This window comes from Montipora capricornis, chromosome 6 (assembly GCF_036669925.1).
Source record: "Montipora capricornis isolate CH-2021 chromosome 6, ASM3666992v2, whole genome shotgun sequence".
NCBI lineage: Eukaryota > Metazoa > Cnidaria > Anthozoa > Scleractinia > Acroporidae > Montipora > Montipora capricornis.
The window spans coordinates 24099671-24121352 of NC_090888.1; the positions used below are offsets into that span (position 1 = coordinate 24099671).

Genomic DNA, 21682 nt, shown 5'->3' on the forward strand with positions numbered 1-21682 from the left:
CAGCTTGCGCCAATTACTGTGGCCCCTTTTTTACCCTCCCAACCATGATACACAACAGAAGACAGACCACAACACCGGGAACTACGTGCCCTACACTTAGCGACAAGTGTGTGGGTTCTTTTACGTCCCACAGGATTATTAACATTTAAGGATTGTGAGACCGGACCTCCGGCTTATCGTCCTTATCCGAGAAGACTTGAAAGTCTAACCATTTGCAGATGTAGTTACAAAGGCAGCACTTTCTCCTCGGTTATTTAAAGACCTTAAGTGTTGGTCCGGCCGGAGTTGAACTCGCGACCCCCCGCGTGATAGTCCGGTGCTCAACAACTGAGGTCGTACTTAATGTATTTATATTTTTGTACGTGAAAATATTGAAGATCCGTTACCAGGATTCATGCTAAGAAAAAGTAAAATCGTCCTCTGGTAAAAAGTTTTGAAAAACTATGAGCTTTCGACAGACTGAACTTCTGCCTTCAACGGATAAAAATGTGTGAAGCCTAAAAGCGAAAGAAATTTAAATATGACGAAAAATTCGCATAAATTAAAGGATAAAAGCATGTAGTAGAAAGAATGTTTGAAATGCTAAGAAAATTAGTGTTTCTTTAAGAGAATGTGATATTGTCTTGGGAGCGGGCACGAATTATTGTCTGCCCCAACAGTTTTTGCCGTGTGCCATGACTCCAATGTCTTTCTACTCCAGTTGTTCGCTTTCTCAATGATTTTAGAATTGTTAAAGTCAATATCATGATTAAAAGTCCACGCGTGTTTTGCGACATTTGAGCCTTTAGTACAATATTTTAACCACCATGTTCGGATCTACAAGTCAGTTTTCATACCACTTGTCACATGTTTTCAACATATTTAAACAAAAAAAACTTTTTTTTTTCTGAAATTCTACTAGTTTGGGTCACTCAAATTAAGTATTTTTATTTCTTAACTAGCTGCAAATGAGCAAATTCCCTTTGATTTTAGGGTGTACAAAAAGACATTCTCATAAAGGTATCTGGTTGAGAAGGCTTTAAATAACAATGACCTGAACCAGCTGCAGGTTGCTGATCGGAGGTTTTCGTTAAAAGTAATGGATTGGTAAAGCTGCTCATTGTTGCAGACTCAGAAAAAGAGCGGTAAAACTAATACCAAAAAATAAAGAAAGAGCACATAAGTATATATTTTAGTTGTCCAGTGAAGATTTACGTCGCAGGGTGTTATGTTGCCCAGGAAAACTTCAGTTTAGATTTACTGACGTTTGAATGACTCCCCGCCGTGCCCCCAGTCATAAAAACGTGTGTAATTTTTTTTTCAACAATTTATTAGCTGATAAAACACCTAATATGCTGAGACTTTGTAGCGTCACTAAATTAAAGGTGCCCTTTCTAGTACTGGCATACGTGTTTTTTTATTATTATTTATTTTATTTTATTTTATTTTAACTTATTTGTGTTTTCGGCCGCCATTTTTGGCTGCCATTTTGGATAAATTACTTATAGAGCTGAACACGCCCCAGTTTTCCAATGAAGCGGCAGAGGACATTTTTTCGTGTTTGCATAGCGTCATCTAAACACGAGTGGGCTTGGGAGAATGCCCGACAGTTATGCAAGCCCAAGACGCAGTCGTGGGTTTGCATAACTGTCGAGTATTTTTCCAACTCCCCGAGTTAAAAGAATACCAATTCACCTATTGTTTTTTTTTTTTTTTTAATTTTTTTTCTTTTTTTTTAAATAAAATGTTTCTCGAAAATAATTCGACAAATGAAGGAGAATGCTGTTTATTTACTTCTTGACCAAAATAGCTTTTCTTGCTACAAGCTCATATTTCCTACCAGTCAATCAAAACGCGCATCTGACGACACTTAACCAATCAAAATTCATGTGACATCACAACGGTGTTTACATACTCTTATCTTTACACACCTATTAACCAATGAGAGAGCACGTACTATTTTCATAAGTTTCTAATATAACGTAAAGAATAACAACTAAAACGTTCTAATTGGTCAAGGTCTTCAAATGAATAAATGATGTTCAATTTAGTAATGATCTCTTCTCTTCCAACCAAGTGTAAGACATATTCCGTACTAAACTCCATAGCATCTCGGGTTTGTTAATCATCCCAATAAACCAAATTTCACTTATTTACTAACGCGGGGTAATCATGAAAAACCAAATTGAACTTCTCTGCAACCAAGTGCATCAATAGAGTGATTGCAAACATGGTGGCCAGTAAGTTATTATTTCGTCTTTATGTTAATTAACCTCGCTAGCCAGGTTGACGTCTCAGATAAGTAGTATGGTTAGTACACAAGCGTATCGTCTAGGCATGAGTTCACTTGCTCAAAGCTTTGTTAGCGCTAACCGAGTTTAACTACCTTAGAGACGTATAGGTTTCGATACCTTTTAACCAATGGTTAGCACCAACAGCCACTGACTAGTGCTTCATTCTTCTTACAGGACTCATCAGCATGGCGTAGCTGTCACGGGGAAAAACTGCCGAAGCCCTTTATATTTTGTCCTTTACTGCCAAGGCGGGCACAGCAAACCCCTTTAATTTTACTCTGTTGCTGACAATGTATCATTGAATCTTCTCATGACAAACATTACTTTGATCAAATATTAATATAAAACAGAAAGAAAGTGGCAAAGGAGTCAAGAAAATTGAAAAAAAAAAACAACTACCCACCTGGAGTAGTCCTCCAACTGCTTGACCCTTGCCTCCTCGTATACTTTCCAATATGTTTCGCCTGATCTGGTTCCAACTTGTAGGCCGAATAAAAAGGGATGTTTCTGTTCTTATCAAATAGCGTAACAAAATACACCTTGCTTCCAGTCCGTCTCAGTTGCTGCTCTATTAATAATGCCCTACTCGTCGTCGACAATGCACTATTCGGCAGGTTTTGGGGAGGCGTCAAGCCGACGAAAAACCCTTGCGCTGTGCTGCTGAGGGTACGGCGAGTACCTGTTAAGGACTCGTTCTCTGCTGAAGAGAAAAGGCAAGTTTAAAAGAGCGCATGACGAAACATTGAAGTTCAATTTTATGAAATTGAGAAGGCAGTATGGAAAATGTGTTTCGCTTTCTTCAACGACGAAACGTTACTTGGGCCTTTGTAATTCGTTCGTCGCACAAATGTTACAAGTGCTACAGTTGCTACCTCTTTAAACAGCTGCTTGCCATGTTTTTTTTTTTGTTAACCTGTTTAGGTAAAAGTTGACTTTTTTCTATCAAAACTTTCAACTACTTTATTGCAAAATAGGATACGATTTCCAAATGGATCAAAGCGCGCTTTCCCCTGTGCAAAAAATGAATTATCACTACACGTGATAAACATTGCTGACATTGTTTTATACGCTAACTTATTTTTACTCTTTGAGTCGGAAAAGGAAAATATACATGACAAATCTGACTTGCTTGCAACAATGGATAGAGTGGTTTTCAATTGAACGTTGAAAAAAAGAACGAAACAAAAGCAATGAACTTTTTTAGCTTGTTCGTTTTTCAATAATAAAGTTGGAGACGATTCTGTTGTTGTTGTTGTTTTTTTTTTTCAAATTCCCGATTGATAGAGATCTATGTGTACACTCGATAGTTTTAAGTCCGAAGGAAGGAGAACTTTTAGGTTTAGAATGGGGGATATTTCATGTAAGCAACATAATATTCCCTGATGAAAATTCCGGCGTCAGATGCCAATATTCCAAAGAGTTGGAAAAAACATGATGTCTTACTTGACACACAAAAAAAAAATGGAAATTCTTCGAATTCTTTGTTAGACCACGCGTAGTGGTGGGTAAGTATCTCGAAATATTTTATCTAGGGGAGGGTGAGTATACTGTCTTTTAAGAAGAAACTGCGAAATGTCGGTCACCTACTCCCCTTACGATAATCTATGGTCGATATCCGAAATAGTCGATGGGGATGGAGAGGTAAGTCATATGTCTAGTTCTAAGCGGATCGGTCCGCCATTTTGATATCACTTTCCCGTGGAAGTTCACAAAACATGATGACTTAGCACTAACCCTACGGTACCGCTCGTATCTTTTAACAATTTCCTCTCAGCCGTTGTTATTTTAGATAACATGACGATTTACAGATTCTCTGGGAAATTGTGTAATTTAATGCTATGTGTTTTACCCATACGGCCTTGTGATGTTGGACTGGATTTGATGCTTAGATGTAAAGCAAAGGCAACAATCGCGTTTTTGGCGCGAAAAAAAATTAATAAGCTTGTCTAAAGGTATAAGTAATTTCAACTTGCGTTTTCAAACAGTTTTTGAATCGAACTTCAAAGCTTTAATAAAAGGTTAATCTTCGGCTAATGTTCGACCAATTTTCTTCTTTCTCTCTAACTAAGCATACTAGCTGAAAAACAATTGTAAAAGACCGTTTTCAATCTACTTTCCAGCAATATAAAAGTTCCAGGAGAGGTATTACGGATGTTATTAGGATTTTGCCCAAAATTTGCTGAATTATAGCCTTTAACACTTTGTTAGTACTGGATTATTTGAACAGTTCCATCTCCTGGTTGTCCGCCAAATTTTATAGGAAGAACGTCTTTGCTTTACGAGAGCCGTTTAAAGGATTTTAAGCATTATTTTACAGCTAGCATCAACCGATAAGAGAATTTCATCAGTTGATACGTGGTATTTTTTCCCATTAATACTCCTTTGAATTTTCTCCACTGTTGTCTCTCACGAAAATAAAAAAGAAAATAATGCATCTTATTAGGATTTCGTACTCAATGAAACTTAAAGTGAACGCAATAAGCATTTCAATCAATTGAAGAAGACGATTTCAAGTAATCCCTTTGCCTTTGGTCTGTGTTGCTAGGATTCTATAAAAAACCTGTGGCAGTTTGGCTCTAAAGGTAGACGCTGGTGTGAGATTCGGAATCATGAAACTACGAAGAGTCAGCAGTGACATAATTTAGTCAGCGAGTTAGCGATAAGTCTTTTAATTTGTTATGCAGGTACCAGCTATATATTTCAATAGAATTTTAGAGGCGATACTAAAAAAGAAAGTCCCTTGTCCCTCTCAGCATTTAAGACTTAATAGCTCTGAAGACAGGCCGGCGGGATGATGTGGAAAGTCGGTTAAGTAACCGCTGAGAAAAGTTCCAAACGGGTAGTATTACAATGAAGCTCAGATCTGTTTTTGGGGAAGATTTGCCCGTACTAAAATTAAAGTAATAACCTCAGTTAAGGGAACAAATCGAGTTCAATATCAGTTTAATTTGATTGTTAGGGAGGTATAAGACTTCTGGCAGTTTGGCCTAGAAAGCAAATTGCACATTTTGTCAAGTTGCTGAAAGCTGGTCTCAAATGGTAACTGTCTAAAAGTACCTGAGTGGCGTATGACATTGTAAATTACGTACCGGTATATCCTCATTGATAAGGGCAGAATGTTTCACAACCACGTGTCGTGTCTTATGAGCGTGTCGTAGAATTTATTCAAAGGAAACAATTTGCACCAAGTACGAGAGGACGTGAGGGTACTTATCGAACTGCGAACCTCCGAAAATGAACAAAAGAATTATTTTTCGATTGGCTAAGCCTGAATAATTATTAAGGAAAACGAAACCTCACCGCTCGCGTTTCAATGGTTGTACGTAAATACGTCATGCTAATAGTTGCTTGACTTCACCTAGGAGGACCGGTTGAAAAGGGTTAAAGGAGTTTACGCTCCGACGGAATAATGAGAGCTTAGAAAAGCACTGGCTGAAACATATCATATGTTTTTTTTCCCTTCGAATCTTGCCTTTTCGCTAGAGTTAAAGGTGTGTTTTGTCTTGAGAAGACTTTTCAGAGTACGCACTGAAATGGTAAAATTGGACAGTCATTCAAATTACGATGAACAACTGAGTCGTTACGAACCTAACTATTCAATATCTGATCAGTTTTGTATTCAGAGATTGCATGAAAGGCCGTACACTAATTTCAAAACTCTGTCGACTAAGGTCTGACCACTGACTTTCTCATGTTTTCAGCAGAAGAATGCTACTACCATCCGAGGCGCTTCCGTAGTCAGGAATGTTCGGCAGCGAACAAAAACTTTGATTATTTGCTTTTAGGTTGTTTGTTAAATAGAACTGGTAAGAAAATTATCTTGACGCTTATGAACAATAAAAGATTTTCACACTTATTAAACTAAATTGCAAGAAACCCAAAATGCTCTTTTTAACCCTGTCACTCCCAAGGGGTTCCCCATTGACGAGTAAAATCGTCTGGCGTTAGATAGAGTAAAATCTACTCCTACGTAAATGAAAGGGTTAAATGCGGTGATTTGCGTGGCTGCCCTACGTCATCAATTCCAAGAGTTACTTGCAGGCGTGTGGTGATAAAATCCAATTTATTTTGTTCGCGACTAGTTATGGTTATGGTGGTACACAAACTGTGTATTAATACTATACGTCTATACGCGTGGACTACAATGACACCCCCCGGATTTAGCCTCCAAGCAAAATCACCGTTGGGCAAATTAAAACTACTCTCAAAATCCATTTTCTAGGCACAAAACCTTTCGTCATCTATCCGAATTGCTAAGTAAGGACCGATTGAGTTTCTCACTCTAACTTGCTTTCAAATAAGCTGGTGAAAAAAAAAGTCAGTTAAGTAAAATACCACTGCTTTGCATGTTGCACGTTGGGCTTTATTATTGGCATATTGCTCTTACCTATTGTTTCTTCGATTCTCTGGAAACATGGTCCAAGAACTTAATGGTCGCTTTAATACTTTTTTTTTTCCGTCAATATCAAAACTCACTTGCACAATCCCATGATATTAGTGGAAAGACGTCAGTCTTTTGCAACAAGCAGATAGAACTATCTCTAAAATTGAAACTTCTCTGTAAACGGAAAAAAAAAACCAAACAACAAAAAAAAGCACTAGGACCTAAGAGTTGTTCACCAGAAATCGAAGTCCATTTGGGAATAGTTCTGCAAATGGCCTTTATTCAGTCACGACATCAGCCTTTCCCAGTCTCTTTCCTCTGTTTGAAGTTAATTTAGATACACAGTAATGAAAGAGAGCTATGAATTAAAACTTTTGACTGTAGTTTGGAGCTAATGTTTTCCAAATCGCTCTTAGCTATGGGTCTGTCACTATGCAATCGAAAGCTTGGCAGATCTTTTTTTTTCGCTTTGTTTTTTCTTTATGAGCAGAAGCTCTCAATTTGGGTAAAATATTTAAAACAAAAATAAAGGAAAAAGTCTCTCACTCAGAGGAGATTGTTTTTAGAGATGCTTGCATTTGAGACCCGATGGCTTTTCAATAGAGAGCGTTCTGCCATCTCTTTGCGGAAGGAGGGTCATAATAAAAAATGAAGTCCGAATTGTTTGACGTAAAACTGGCGGGGATAAGACTTTTTAGTGCCATTTTTAAAAAGTTAAACCTCTTTCCGTTGTGTTTCTTTGCATGCTATGGTTAACATTCATTGATTTCGATACTTTGTGGAGCTAAAAAACTTCTATAGCAATTTGGCTGGCAATGTAAGTTAAGTGGGAGACATCAAACCGCAACTGTAACATTGATTGTTATTCCAAATGGGAAATTAAAGGTTTGGAGTTAAAGGAAAACTGACAGGCCAAGATTCTTTGAGCTCTTAACTCTCAAAACGAACATCGATGTCAGAGAATGGCATTATGTAAATGTAGAAAGTAACCCACACAGAAATATTGTCCTACATCTGTCGAAGTCATGGAAACGTGCATTTCAAAGACGTTTTTGCTTGTCGTTTCATTCTTATGGAATTCCTGATGTAATTTGAGAACATCAATTAAGGCTCGTTAAATACACAAATTCCGGGGCGGTTACTTACTGTTAGAAGAAATCCTTTGGATCTAGATTTATTATTCAAATCAATCAACACTTACCAAACTTTAAGCTTTGTCTCTGTGAAACCACAGCCTGAGTAGCTAACATTAACAGCAGCACAACAGCGGAGCAACCGTTTCCCTTCCACATTCTGCTAACTTGTTGAAGGCTTTCTTCAAATGGTAAAAGCTTATAATTTTTGCACCTTATAACATAATGGATAATGTACCTGCATTAATTTGCTTTGACAAGCGTATAAAATGAGGTTATAACCGTATAATCCACCACGGGTCGTGCCTTGTTTTAAAGCCATTAAACATGCCCTGAACCTTGAAATATTTAATGGCATCATTTCACCCATGAGTCCAAAAGAATGTAATGTTTTCTTACTTTTTTTTTTCCAAATTTCCCTTATTTCTTCTTTCACATTGATAACTACCCCCACATTCTTCTCAGTTTGAGGGAAAAGCATTCTATGAAATAAATAAACCTCAGGACTCGCTCATTTATTGGGACCATTTAGGCAATCATATGGTGACAATGTTACGATACTTAAAGGAAATTTCAATACAGGTAGGTAAGCTTTTGTCTATTGTGCTAGCATAATAGTTGGCACTATTTAGCAAACCGAGCATAATTCCTAGCGCTGCTGGCATAATCTGCTCTTTTTGGCTTTCATGGGACGAAATAATTAAGTAATCTCCTTTTGACTTTCTTTCGAAATATTTTGTTAACTGTTGGCTCCGGAGCTGCCTGAGGTCGATGCGATGCTTCATTATCTCGTGTTCCGTGTGCACTGAGCTGATTGGGCTAAAAAATATATCATAGCGTCCTCGCCTGCATGCTCGATCATTTGACTGTGTGGTGAATTTTGAATCTTACAGGTAGATAAAAATAAGAGTTTTTAATTTTTTTTTCTGATTTTGAACAAAAAGCTGCAACTGATATATACGACATGTTTCGACATTTGATTGGATATTTATTAGAAGGAGCCTATGAGCTTGCAGTCAGTACGTCAGAGTATGTTCCTTGTTTTGTCTAAATTTGCCCTGCTCTGTCTCTATTTTGCTTATAAAACTAATTAGTGGGTATAGAGAGTTATAGATGAGACTTTGCGGGACCGCGAGACACTTGTTTGAAAAATCGAACCAGACTTGCTTCTCTCTCAGAAATCCTCGACATAGTGTTCACCAGGATGAAATTCGAGCCACCGAAGGCTTTCAGAGATTTTAACATTTCGAAAACAGATAATTAACAGATAGCAGAGCAGGAGATGTCTAAGAGTGTATGAATTTAAGAATTAATCTACTCACAAGAGACAAATTCTCAGGCAAACGTAATATTTCAAGGCGATTAAAATCATTTTTATTATAGGGGGGTGAGGTCATATGTACGACCGTCCGGCCGTACGTGAGGGTAGCACGTAGGTACTAGGCAACCAGTGTCAGTTTAGAAACAAATTCGAAAAGTCAGGCACTTACTGAACTTTAAAGAAACGGAAAATATATTTTGACCATGGTTTAACATAAATCTATGAACTCTAGAAGCATACGCTGCTTCATATCCTATATCCGTACGCCATTTGATGTAAAATAGTTGCAAAAGAGCGCATGCGCATATGACAACTTGTACTGTACCAAGACACAATATCAATACCACATGGAAAAAATGGTAGAAAATTTTTTGCATATATATGGGAAATTGATTATAATATAGGGAGAGAACAGAGCTTTGTGGATGAAAGGGATATGTCTCATATGGTCCAGGGGCCGACATTTCTCTCCCTCCCTGCCTGATTGGGGGTCGACAGGTATCTGAAACTTAGGTCACAGTATAAGCGATCCGCGGGTCGAAATCTCGGGGATACTCGGGGCCGTACTTAAGACCGAGGGCACAGTTTTTCCCAATACGGACCGACCTAGGCCGGCAAATAATGTGTTTATTTTTTTCTTCCGTAGAGTACTTTGTACTGTGTGTTGTGAATTTTCACTGCAGCCATTTTCAAATCTGGTGTACGCGTGCGTTTGACATTTAGTAAAATAGGAAATCTAATCAACATTAAACCAGGAGCCCATCACCCGGAGCGTGCAACTTAACTATACTTGTGCAACGGCGTTTTCACAAGTAAGGTTATTTTTAGATTGCATTTCCCGCTAATGAAACTCCCACAGGAGCCCGATGACCAATTACAAGAAATTAAGCTGACGTCATAGGGTCACCGAACCGTAACTGACTTTGTTTTTTGACCTAATTCGCGGGAAGGGCTAGTCTAAAAATAAACCTACTTGTGAAAACGCCGTTTCACAGACGCTGTATGGAAGTTGCACGCTCCAGGATGGGCTCCTGATTAAACACATTTCTTAGGTCATTATTTACATTTTACGTTCTTTTCAGTGAAAAAAAAAACTGCTGGAAAAGACGCGAAAGCTGGTGAATTAGTAGCTGTCCGTACGCAGGGTCCGTATGGGAAAATCTGGACCGCTGGAGCGCGCGCAATTAGCCAATCACATTCAAGAATTTAGGATTCCGGACCGCTCAGATGCTTGAGAAAATAATAGATCTTAGTATGTTGTATTTAAAGAGTGAATATATAATGGCAATAGGAAAAAAAAATGTGAGAAACAGTCTAAGTCAACGGCTGAAGAAAGGCTGTCAAATTCTAAAAAAAAAGAAAAAAAAAAAAAGAAAAACATAAAATTAATGAATAAAGGAATTTTGATTTTGATTGGTTAGTGGCATAAAGTGCTTCATTTTTTTATTGGCTCTTTAATTGCCCCATTTATCCTGTGCAATTTTAAATAGTTCTAATCCGACAGGTTAAATCGGACAGTGTGGACCTGAAACAACTTATTAAGCCATAGGTAAGGGCTGTTAACGCCCAATCATCTTACAACATTTTGTTATTGACACTAATCACAAGAATAAAATTAATTACAATTGAGGACTTGCCTACTGTGTTATGGCATAAACGTCGAAGAATGTCAGCTTATCTCTCTATATTAGGGCTAGGGTTTAGGGTTTGGGTTAGGGGTAGGGTTTAGGACTGTGCATTGCTTAATTCGGGACATTTATCTCATTTTATAGCTTGCTTTTTTTAACTCATCAATTTCGTATGACTGATCCTTCTTACCCTTGTCTCTTTTGGCAAAGGACATAGGGAGGGTACTCGTTTACATAGTGGCACTTGTACATATTCCACCTTTTTTTGTCGTGGAAGTCGAGGTAAGCACAATGCTTGTTTCCATTGTTATTTGGCTCATTTGCTCCCCATGCGCTGTACAAAAAACCAAAACATTTTGCTCCCTTTCCTCTGCATACCATACATAGCGTGCAAGTTATGCAATAAATGACATCTACTGAGGTGCATTTAAAGTTGTAACACTTGTTACACTCTGACGAAGAAAAGCAGCGCTTTTTATAATATTGGATAATTTAATAGGTACATCAGTATTCCTTTCCTTTTTTTAATCAGCTTTGCCTTTTTTCATGACGCTGAAAGTCGCGAAGACCCTGGGATCAAGCTTGTTGTCTCAGCGCATTTTTTCTTGATTATGGTAAGCACTTCATTTAGGAATATTTGCGCATGCGCAAACCAAATACCCGTAACACAAAAATACTTGAACTAGTAAGTAGTACCTCTAGACGTGGAGCTAGAGCGGCGTATCATGACGAGTATCCCCGAGATTTCGGCCCGCGGATCGCTTATACTGTGAGCTAAGTTTCAGATACCTGTCGACCCCCGATCAGGCAGGGAGGGAGAGAAATGTCGGCCCCTGGACCATATAAGACATATCCCTTTCATCCACAAAGCTCTGTTCTCTCCCTATATCATAATCAATTTCCCATATACATGAAAAAAAATTTCTACCTTTTTTTCCATGTGGTATTGATATTGTGTCTTGGTACAGTACAAGTTGTCATATGCGCATGCGCTCTTTTGCAACCATTTTACATCAAATGGCGTATGGATATAGGATATCAAACAGCGTATGCTTCTAGAGTTCATAGATTTATGTTAAACCATGGTCAAAATATATTTTCCGTTTCTTTAAAGTTCAGTAAGTGCCTGACTTTTCGAATTTGTTTCTAAACTGACACTGGTTGCCTAGTACCTACGTGCTACCCTCACGTACGGCCGGACGGTCGTACATATGACCTCACCCCCCTATAATAAAAATGATTTTAATCGCCTTGAAATATTACGTTTGCCTGAGAATTTGTCTCTTGTGAGTAGATTAATTCTTAAATTCATACACTCTTAGACATCTCCTGCTCTGCTATCTGTTAATTATCTGTTTTCGAAATGTGAAAATCTCTGAAAGCCTTCGGCGGCTCGAATTTCATCCTGGTGAAGGCTATGTCGAGGATTTCGGAGAGAGAAGCAAGTCTGGTTCGATTTTTCAAACAAGTGTCTCGCGGTCCCGCAAAGTCTCATCTATAACACTCTATACCCACTACTTAGTTTTATAAGCAAAATAGAGACAGAGCAGGGCAAATTTAGACAAAACAAGGAACATACTCTGACGTACTGACTGCAAGCTCATAGGCTCCTTCTAATAATAAATATCCAATCAAATGTCGAAACATGTATATATCAGTTGCAGCTTTTTCTTCAGAATCAGAAAAAAAATATTAAAAACTCTTATTTTTATCTACCTGTAAGATTCAAAATTCACCACACAGTCAAATGATCGAGCATGCAGGCGAGGACGCCATGATATATTTTTTAGCCCAATCAGCTCAGTGCACACGGAACATGAGATAATGAAGCATCGCATCGACCTCAGGCAGCTCCGGAGCCAACAGTCAACAAAATATTTCGAAAGAAAGTCAAAACGAGATTACTTAATTATTTCGTCCCATGAAAGCCAAAAAGAGCAGATTATGCCAGCAGCGCTAGGAATTATGCTCGGTTTGCTAAATAGTGCCAACAATTATGCTAGCACAATAGTCAAAAGCTTACCTACCTGTATTGAAATTTCCTGTAAGTATCGTAAAATTGTCACCATATGATTGCGTAAATGGTCCCAATAAATGAGCGAGTCCTGAGGTTTATTTATTTCATAGAATGCTTTTCCCTCAAACTGAGGAGAATGTGGGGGTAGTTATCAATGTGAAAGACGAAATAAGGGAACTTTGGAAAAAAAAAAGTAAGAAAACATTACATTCTTTTGGACTCATGGGTGAAATGATGCCATTAAATATTTCAAGGTTCAGGGCTTGTTTAATGGCTTTAAAACAAGGCACGACCCGTGGTGGATTATACGGTTATCACCTCATTTTATACGCTTGTCAAAGCAAATTAATGCAGGTACATTATCCATTATGTTATAAGGTGCAAAAATTATAAGCTTTTACCATTTGAAGAAAGCCTTCAACAAGTTAGCAGAATGTGGAAGGGAAACGGTTGCTCCGCTGTTGTGCTGCTGTTAATGTTAGCTACTCAGGCTGTGGTTTCACAGAGACAAAGCTTAAAGTTTGGTAAGTGTTGATTGATTTTAATAATAAATCTAGATTCAAAGGATTTCTTCTAACAGTAAGTAACTGCCCCGGAATTTGTGTATTTAACGAGCCTTAATTGATGTTCTCAAATTACAATCAGTAATTCCATAAGAATGAAACGACAAGCAAAAACGTCTTTAAAATGCACGTTTCCATGACTTCGACAGATGTAGGACAATATTTCTGCGTGGGTTACTTTTTAAAAATGGCACTTTTTAAAAGTGGCACTAAAAAGTCTTATCCCCGCCAGTTTTACGTCAAACAATTCGGACTTCATTTTTTATTATGACCCTCCTTCTGCTAAGAGATCGCAGAACGCTCTCTTCTGAAAAGCCGTCGGGTCTCAAATGCAAGCATCTCTAAAAACAATCTCCTCTGAGTGAGAGACTTTTTCCTTTATTTTTGCTTTAAATATTTTACCCAAATAGAGAGCTTCTGCTCATAAAGAAAAAACAAAGCAAAAGAAAAAAGATCTGCCAAGCTATCGATTGCATAGTGACAGACCCATAGCTAAGAGCGATTTGGAAAACATTAGCTCCAAACTACAGTCAAAAGTTTTAATTCATAGCTCTCTTTCATTACTGTGTATCTAAATTGACTTCAAACAGAGGAAAGAGACTGGGAAAGGCTGATGTCGTGACTGAATAAAGGCCATTTGCAGAACTATTCCCAAATGGACTTCGATTTCTGGTGAACAACTCTTAGGTCCTAGTGCTTTTTTTTGTTGTTTGGTTTTTTTTTTCCGTTTACAGAGAAGTTTCAATTTTAGAGATAGTTCTATCTGCTTGTTGCAAAAGACTGACGTCTTTCCACTAATTTCATGGGATTGTGCAAGTGAGTTTTGATATTGACGGAAAAAAAAAAGTATTAAAGCGACCATTAAGTTCTTGGACCATGTTTCCAGAGAATCGAAGAAACAATAGGTAAGAGCAATATGCCAATAATAAAGCCCAACGTGCAACATGCAAAGCAGTGGTATTTTACTTAACTGACTTTTTTTTTCACCAGCTTATTTGAAAGCAAGTTAGAGTGAGAAACTCAATCGGTCCTTACTTAGCAATTCGGATAGATGACGAAAGGTTTTGTGCCTAGAAAATGGATTTTGAGAGTAGTTTTAATTTCCCCAACGGGGATTTTGCTTGGAGGCTAAATCCGGGGGGTGTCATTGTAGTCCACGCGTATAGACGTATAGTATTAATACACAGTTTGTGTACCACCATAACCATAACTAGTCGCGAACAAAATAAATTGGATTTTATCACCACACGCCTGCAAGTAACTCTTGGAATTGATGACGTAGGGCAGCCACGCAAATCACCGCATTTAACCCTTTCATTTACGTAGGAGTAGATTTTACTCTATCTAACGCCAGACGATTTTACTCGTCAATGGGGAACCCCTTGGGAGTGACAGGGTTAAAAAGAGAATTTTGTGTTTCTTGCAATTTAGTTTAATAAGTGTGAAAATCTTTTATTGTTCACAAGCGTCAAGATAATTTTCTTACCAGTTCTATTTAACAAACAATCTAAAAGCAAATAATCAAAGTTTTTGTTCGCTGCCGAACATTCCTGACTACGGAAGCGCCACGGATGGTAGTAGCATTCTTCTGCTAAAAACATGAGAAAGTCAGTGGTCAGACCTTAGTCGACAGAGTTTTGAAATTAGTGTATGGCCTTTCATGCAATCTCTGAATACAAGACTGATCAGATATTGAATAGTTGGGTTCGTAACGACTCAGTTGTTCATCGTAATTTGAATGACTGTCCAATTTTACCATTTCAGTGCGTACTCTGAAAAGTCTTCTCAAGACAAAACACACTTTTAACTCTAGCGAAAAGGCAAGATTCCAAGGGAAAAAAATATATGATATGTTTCAGCCAGTGCTTTTCTAAGCTCTCATTATTCCGTCGGAGCGTAAACTCCTTTAACCCTTTTTAACCGGTCCTCCTAGGTGAAGTCAAGCAACTATCAGCATAACGTATTTACGTACAACCATTGAAACGTGAGCGGTGAGGTTTCGTTTTCCTTAGTAATTATTCAGGCTTAGCCAATAGAAAAATGATTTTTTTTGTTCATTTTCGGAGGTTCAGTGTCCAATTATTTTCCTTACTTCCCTGACCTTCTCTCGCAGTTCGATACGTACCCTCACGTCCTCTCATACTTGGTGCAAATTGTTTCCTTTGAATAAATTCTACGACACGCTCATAAGACACGACACGTGGTTGTGAAACATTCTGCCCTTTTCAATGAGGATATACTGGTACGTAATTTACAATGTCATACGCCACTCAGGTACTTTTAGACATTTACCATTTGAGAGCAGCTTTCAGCAACTTGACAAAATGTGCAATTTGCTTTCTAGGCCAAACTGCCAGAAGTCTTATACCTCCCTAACAATCAAATTAAACTGATATTGAACTCGATTTGTTCCCTTAACTGAGGTTATTACTTTAATTTTAGTACGGGCAAATCTTCCCCAAAAACAGGTCTGAGCTTCGTTGTAATACTACCCGTTTGGAACTTTTCTCAGCGGTTACTCAACCGACTTTCCACATCATCCCGCCGGCCTGTCTTCAGAGCTATTAAGTCTTAAATGCTGAGAGGTCTTAAAACAATCGATGCCGTACAAGGGACTTTCTTTTTTTGTATCGCCTCTAAAATTCTACTGAAATATATAGCTGGTACCTGCATAACAAATTAAAAGACTTATCGCTAACTCGCTGACTAAATTATGTCACTGCTGACTCTTCGTAGTTTCATGATTCCGAATCTCACACCAGCGTCTACCTTTAGAGCCAAACTGCCACAGACCAAAGGCAAAGGGATTACTTGAAATCGTCTTCTTCAATTGATTGAAATGCTTATTGCGTTCACTTTAAGTTTCATTGAGTACGAAATCATAATAAGATGCATTATTTTCTTTTTTATTTTCGTGAGAGACAACAGTGGAGAAAATTCAAAGGAGTATTAATGGGAAAAAATACCACGTATCAACTGATGAAATTCTCTTATCGGTTGATGCTAGCAGTAAAATAATGCTGAAAATCCTTTAAACGGCTATCGTAAAGCAAAGACGTTCTTCTTATACAATTTGGCGGCGGACAACCAGGAGATGGAACTGTTCAGATAATCCAATACTAACAAGGTAATAAAGGCTATAATTCAGCAAATTTTGGGCAAAATCCCAATAACATTCGTAATACCTCTCCTGGAACTTTTATATTGCTGGAAAGTAGATTGAAAACGGTCTTTTACAATTGTTTTTCAGCTAGTATGCTTAGTTAGAGAGAAGGAAGAAAATTGGTCGAACATTAGCCGAAGATTAACCTTTTATTAAAGTTTGAAGTTCGATTCAAAAACTGTTTGAAAACGCAAGTTGAAATTACTTATACCTTTTGACAAGCTTATTAATTTTTTTTCGCGCCAAAAACGCGACTGTTGCCTTTGCTTTACATCTAAGCATCAAATCCAGTCCAACATCACAAGGCCGTATGCGTAAAACACATAGCATTAAATTAAAGATACGAGCGGTACCGTACGGTTAGTGCTAAGTCATCATGTTTTGTGAACTTCCACGGGAAAGCGATATCAAAATGGCGGACCGATCCGCTTAGAACTAGACATATGACTTACCTCTCCATCCCCATCGACTATTTCGGATATCGACCACAGATTATCGTAAGGGGAGTAGGTGAGCGACATTTCCCACTTTCTTCTCAAAAGACAGTATACTCACCCTCCCCTAGATAAAATATTTCGAGATACTTACCCACCACTACGCGTGGTCTAACAAAGAATTCGAAGAATTTCCAATTTTTTTTTGTGTGTCAAGTAACTTAAAGACATCAGGTTTTTTCCAACTCTTTGGAATATTGGCATCTGACGCCGGAACTTTCATCAGGGAATATTATGTTGCTTACATGAAATATCCCCCATTCTAAACCTAAAAGTTCTCCTTCCTTCGGACTTAAAACTATCGAGTGTACACATAAATCTCTATCAATCGGGAATTTGAAAAAAAAAACAACAACAACAACAACAGAATCGTCTCCAACGTTATTATTGAAAAACGAACAAGCTAAAAAAGTTCATTGCTTTTGTTTCGTTCTTTTTTTCAACGTTCAATTGAAAACCACTCTATCCATTGTTGTAAGCAAGTCAGATTTGTCATGTATATTTTCCTTTTCCGACTCAAAGAGTAAAAATAAGTTAGCCTATAAAACAATGTCAGCAATGTTTATCACGTGTAGTGATAATTCATTTTTTGCAGAGGGGAAAGCGCGCTTTGATCCATTTGGAAATCTTATCCTATTTTGCAATAAAATAGTTGAAAGTTTTGATAGAAAAAAGTCAACCTTTACCTTAACAGGTTGACAAAAAAAAAACATGGCAAGCAGCTGTTTAAAGAGGTAGCAACTGTAGCACTTGTAAAATTTGTGCGACGAACGAATTACAAAGGCCCAAGTAACGTTTCTTCGTTGAAGAGAGCGAAACACATTTTCCATACTGCCTTCTCAATTTCATAAAATTGAACTTTAATGTTTTGTCATGCGCTCTTTTAAACTTGCCTTTTCTCTTCACCAGAGAACGAATCCTTAACAGGTACTCGCCGTACCCTCAGCACCACAGCGCAAGCGTTTTTCGCCGGCTTGAAGCCTCCCCAAAACCTGCCGAATAGTGCATTGTCGACGACGAGTAGGGCATTATTAATAGAGCAGAAACGGAGACAGACTGGAAGCAAGGTGTATTTTGTTACGCTATTTGATAAGAACAGAAACATCCCTTTTTATTCGGCCTACAAGTTGGACCCAGATCAGGCGAAAAAGATTGGAACGTATACGAGGAAGCAAGGGTCAAGCGGTTGGAGGACTACTCCAGGTGGGTAGTTTTTTTTTTTTTTTTTTAAATTTTCTTGACTCCTTCGCCGCTTTCTTTCTGTTTTATATTGATATTTGATCAAAGTAATGTTTGTCATGAGAAGATTCAATGATACATTGTCAGCAGTAAAATTAAAGAGGTTTGCTCTGCCCGCCTTGGCAGTAAAGGACAAAATATAAAGGGCTTCGGCAGTTTTTCCCCGTGACAGCTACGCCATACTGATGAGTCCTGTAAGAAGAATGAAGCACTAGTCAGTGGCTGTTGGTGCTAACCATTGGTTAAGAGGTATCGAAAGCTATACGTCTCTAAGGTAGTTAAACTCGGTTAGCGCTAATCATGCTTTGAGCAAGTGAACTCATGCCTAGACGATACGCTTGTGTACTAACCATACTACTTATCTGAGACGTCAAGCTGACTAGTGAGGTTAATTAACATAAAGACGAAATAATAACTTACTGGCCACCATGTTTGCAATCACTCTATTGATTCACTTGGTTGCAGAGAAGTTCAATTTGGTTTTTCATGATTACCCCCGCGTTAATAAATGAGTGAAATTTGGTTTATTGGGATGATTAACAAACCCGAGATGCTATGGAGTTTAGTACGGAATATGTCTTACACTGGGTTGGAAGAAAAGAGATCATCACTAAATTGAACATCAGTTATTCATTTGAAGACCTTGACCAATTAGAACGTTTTATTTGTTATTCTTTACGTTATATTAGAAATTTATGAGAATAGTACGTGCTCTCGCATTGGTTAATAGGTGTAAAAAGATAAGAGTATATAAACACCTTTGTGATGTCGCATGAATTTGGATTGGTTAAGTGTCGTCAGATGCGCGTTTTTATTGACTGATAGGAAATATGAGCTTGTAGCAAGAAAAGCTATTTTGGTCAAGAAGTAAATAAACAGCATTCTCCTTCATTTGTCGAATTATTTTCGAGAAACATTTTATTTAAAAAAAATGAAATAAAATTTTAAAAAAAAGCAATAGGTGACTGGGTATTCTTTTAACTCGGGGAGTTGGAAAAATACTCGACAGTTATGCAAATCCACGACTGCGTCTCGGGCTTGCATAACTGTCGGGCATTCTCCCAAGCCCACTCGTGTTTAGATGACGCTATGCAAACACGAAAAAAAGTCCTCTGCCGCTTCATTGGAAAACTGGGGCGTGTTCAGCTCTCCAAGTAATTTATTCAAAATGGCAGCCAAAAATGGCGGCCGAAAACACAAATAAGTTAAAATAAAAAAAAATAATAATAATAATAAAAAAACACGTATGCCAGTACTAGAAAGGGCACCTTTAATTTAGTGACGCTACAAAGTCTCAGCATATTAGGTGTTTTATCAGCTAATAAATTGTTGCAAAAAAAATTACACACGTTTTTATGACTGGGGGCACGGCGGGGAGTCATTCAAACGTCAGTAAATCTAAACTGAAGTTTTCCTGGGCAACATAACACCCTGCGACGTAAATCTTCACTGGACAACTAAAATATATACTTATGTGCTCTTTCTTTATTTTTTGGTATTAGTTTTATATTCAGTTCAATTTGAACTCTTTCTAATCAGTTGCCGCCAAATTGGACAAGGGTCTATTGTTGGCCTTACCAGATGGAAATCCTTATAATGCGCAAGACCGCTCTTTTTCTGAGTCTGCAACAATGAGCAGCTTTACCAATCCATTACTTTTAACGAAAACCTCCGATCAGCAACCTGCAGCTGGTTCAGGTCATTGTTATTTAAAGCCTTCTCAACCAGATACCTTTATGAGAATGTCTTTTTGTACACCCTAAAATCAAAGGGAATTTGCTCATTTGCAGCTAGTTAAGAAATAAAAATACTTAATTTGAGTGACCCAAACTAGTAGAATTTCAGAAAAAAAAAAGTTTTTTTTGTTTAAATATGTTGAAAACATGTGACAAGTGGTATGAAAACTGACTTGTAGATCCGAACATGGTGGTTAAAATATAAATAGATTAAGTACGACCCCGGCCATAATAACGGCAAAGAAAGATTATAGCTAGTGAGAGGATTTTTCTGTTTTTTATCTTGTTTTCCGAGACATTTCTTGAGATATAAATTCGGTTGACTTATCTTGTATGTATCCGCAGGAGTTGTTGGTGTAAATAAAGCTTACTCAAACGCAATCAGCACTTGCAAGGCAAAGACGGGAAGCCCTCAGCTCAGCCGAGGTCACATGAATCCTTCAGCCATAAATTCCTTCGATACAAATCATATGAAAGCTACATACACTTTATCAAACGCAGTACCACAGTTCCAGCAGTTTAACAGCTTCCAGTGGGGGAGACAAGAGGAAAAGATGCGCAATTACGCCAAAAATACATGTGGAAAAGGTGACGGAACCCTTTACATGCTGACGGGGATATCCGATATTGGCCTGAAAATACCATCAGGTGGCGGAGATCCTGTACAAGACACCTCCATTACGCAGAGATGTCCTCAATACACATTTACAAGTAAGGGTACTAGTCAAACTCTGGGTACTCCTCGCGCGGTTTGGGCAGCAGGCTGTTGCGTGTGGCAGCCACTATCAACAACTGCGCCGCCGGCAAAAAGAGCGAGATGGCAACCAGTCACATCATTTGCAGTAATGAGTAACAACCATCCCGATCAAACTCAGCTACACCTCACGCAGATGAGTGTCGCAGACCTGGAGGCTCTCCTTACTCCCTCAGGACAGTCGGGAGTAAAATTGTTTCCAGGCAAAAGTGACTGTGGATTGTCCACATATAACATTAAACTCTGACTCTATAACGAGAAAAATTCGTAAGGCGCTTTTACGTTAAAATTTCCACGCGTTTAAAAATGAATAATAACTTAAACTGTGGTCTCTAAAGTAAGAGCAGTTATTGCTAGATAAAAGGTAATTAGCATCAGCATGAAGCTAATAAAATTACATTTTAACTCCCAATATAACAGTTTTATGTCATCAGTTGTTCCGCAAAACTATATAACAAGTCCATCAAATCCCTTGGTATCACGTTTTTTTTTTTTTTATGAACGAACTATTTCCCGAAAGCTAAGGCTTGTAAAACCCTGATGAAGAAAGGCAGTGCCTTTCGAAATTTTGAAGAACATAAAATATCATTATTCCTTTCCCTGTTTAACCAGCCTTGCTTCTTCTCCTATCACCCTGCCACCACATTGAATTGCAAACCGCTTAGACTCGGGAATGAGCTTGCCGTCTCCGCCTTTCCCTTTAGGGCATCCTTTTTCTTGGTGTCTGTATTTTCAATGCCAAAAACGCGATCACAACAAGTACATCTGCGTGCAACTAACATAATGAACACAATTTCCACTACTGACTGTGTTGACCGATACATCCGTCGACTATGGAATGATTCTCGACCGAGACAAACTAAAGTAAACTTAACATGATTGCTTATTGGTGTGTTGACTAATAAACTTAAAATTTACTATACAAAAATTTGGTTTTATCAACGGAGTTGATAATGTAAATTGGCCACCGTACAGAG

At 38.1% G+C, this 21682-nt stretch overlaps 2 protein-coding genes across 2 annotated transcripts in view; one reads left to right on the plus strand and one right to left on the minus strand.

The window, feature by feature from the left end:
• LOC138053469 (uncharacterized) overlaps positions 1-7961 on the minus strand; it is an 8772-nt gene extending 811 nt beyond the window's left edge. Inside the window, exons 1-2 of the mRNA XM_068900099.1 lie at positions 7859-7961; positions 2677-2970 (exon numbers count right to left, since the gene is read on the minus strand). Of these exons, the coding sequence (XP_068756200.1) occupies positions 2677-2970; positions 7859-7949 (385 nt within the window). The 5' untranslated portion in view covers positions 7950-7961. The remainder of the gene's footprint in view (positions 1-2676; positions 2971-7858) is intronic.
• Positions 7962-13183: 5222 nt separating this feature from the next.
• On the plus strand, positions 13184-20965 carry LOC138050379 (uncharacterized). The gene is made up of 3 exons (XM_068896717.1): positions 13184-13280; positions 17886-18179; positions 20297-20965. The coding sequence occupies exons 1-3, from the start codon at positions 13190-13192 to the stop codon at positions 20950-20952; spliced, it is 1041 nt and encodes a 346-aa protein (XP_068752818.1). The 5' UTR covers positions 13184-13189; the 3' UTR covers positions 20953-20965.
• The last annotated feature ends 717 nt before the right edge of the window (positions 20966-21682 follow it).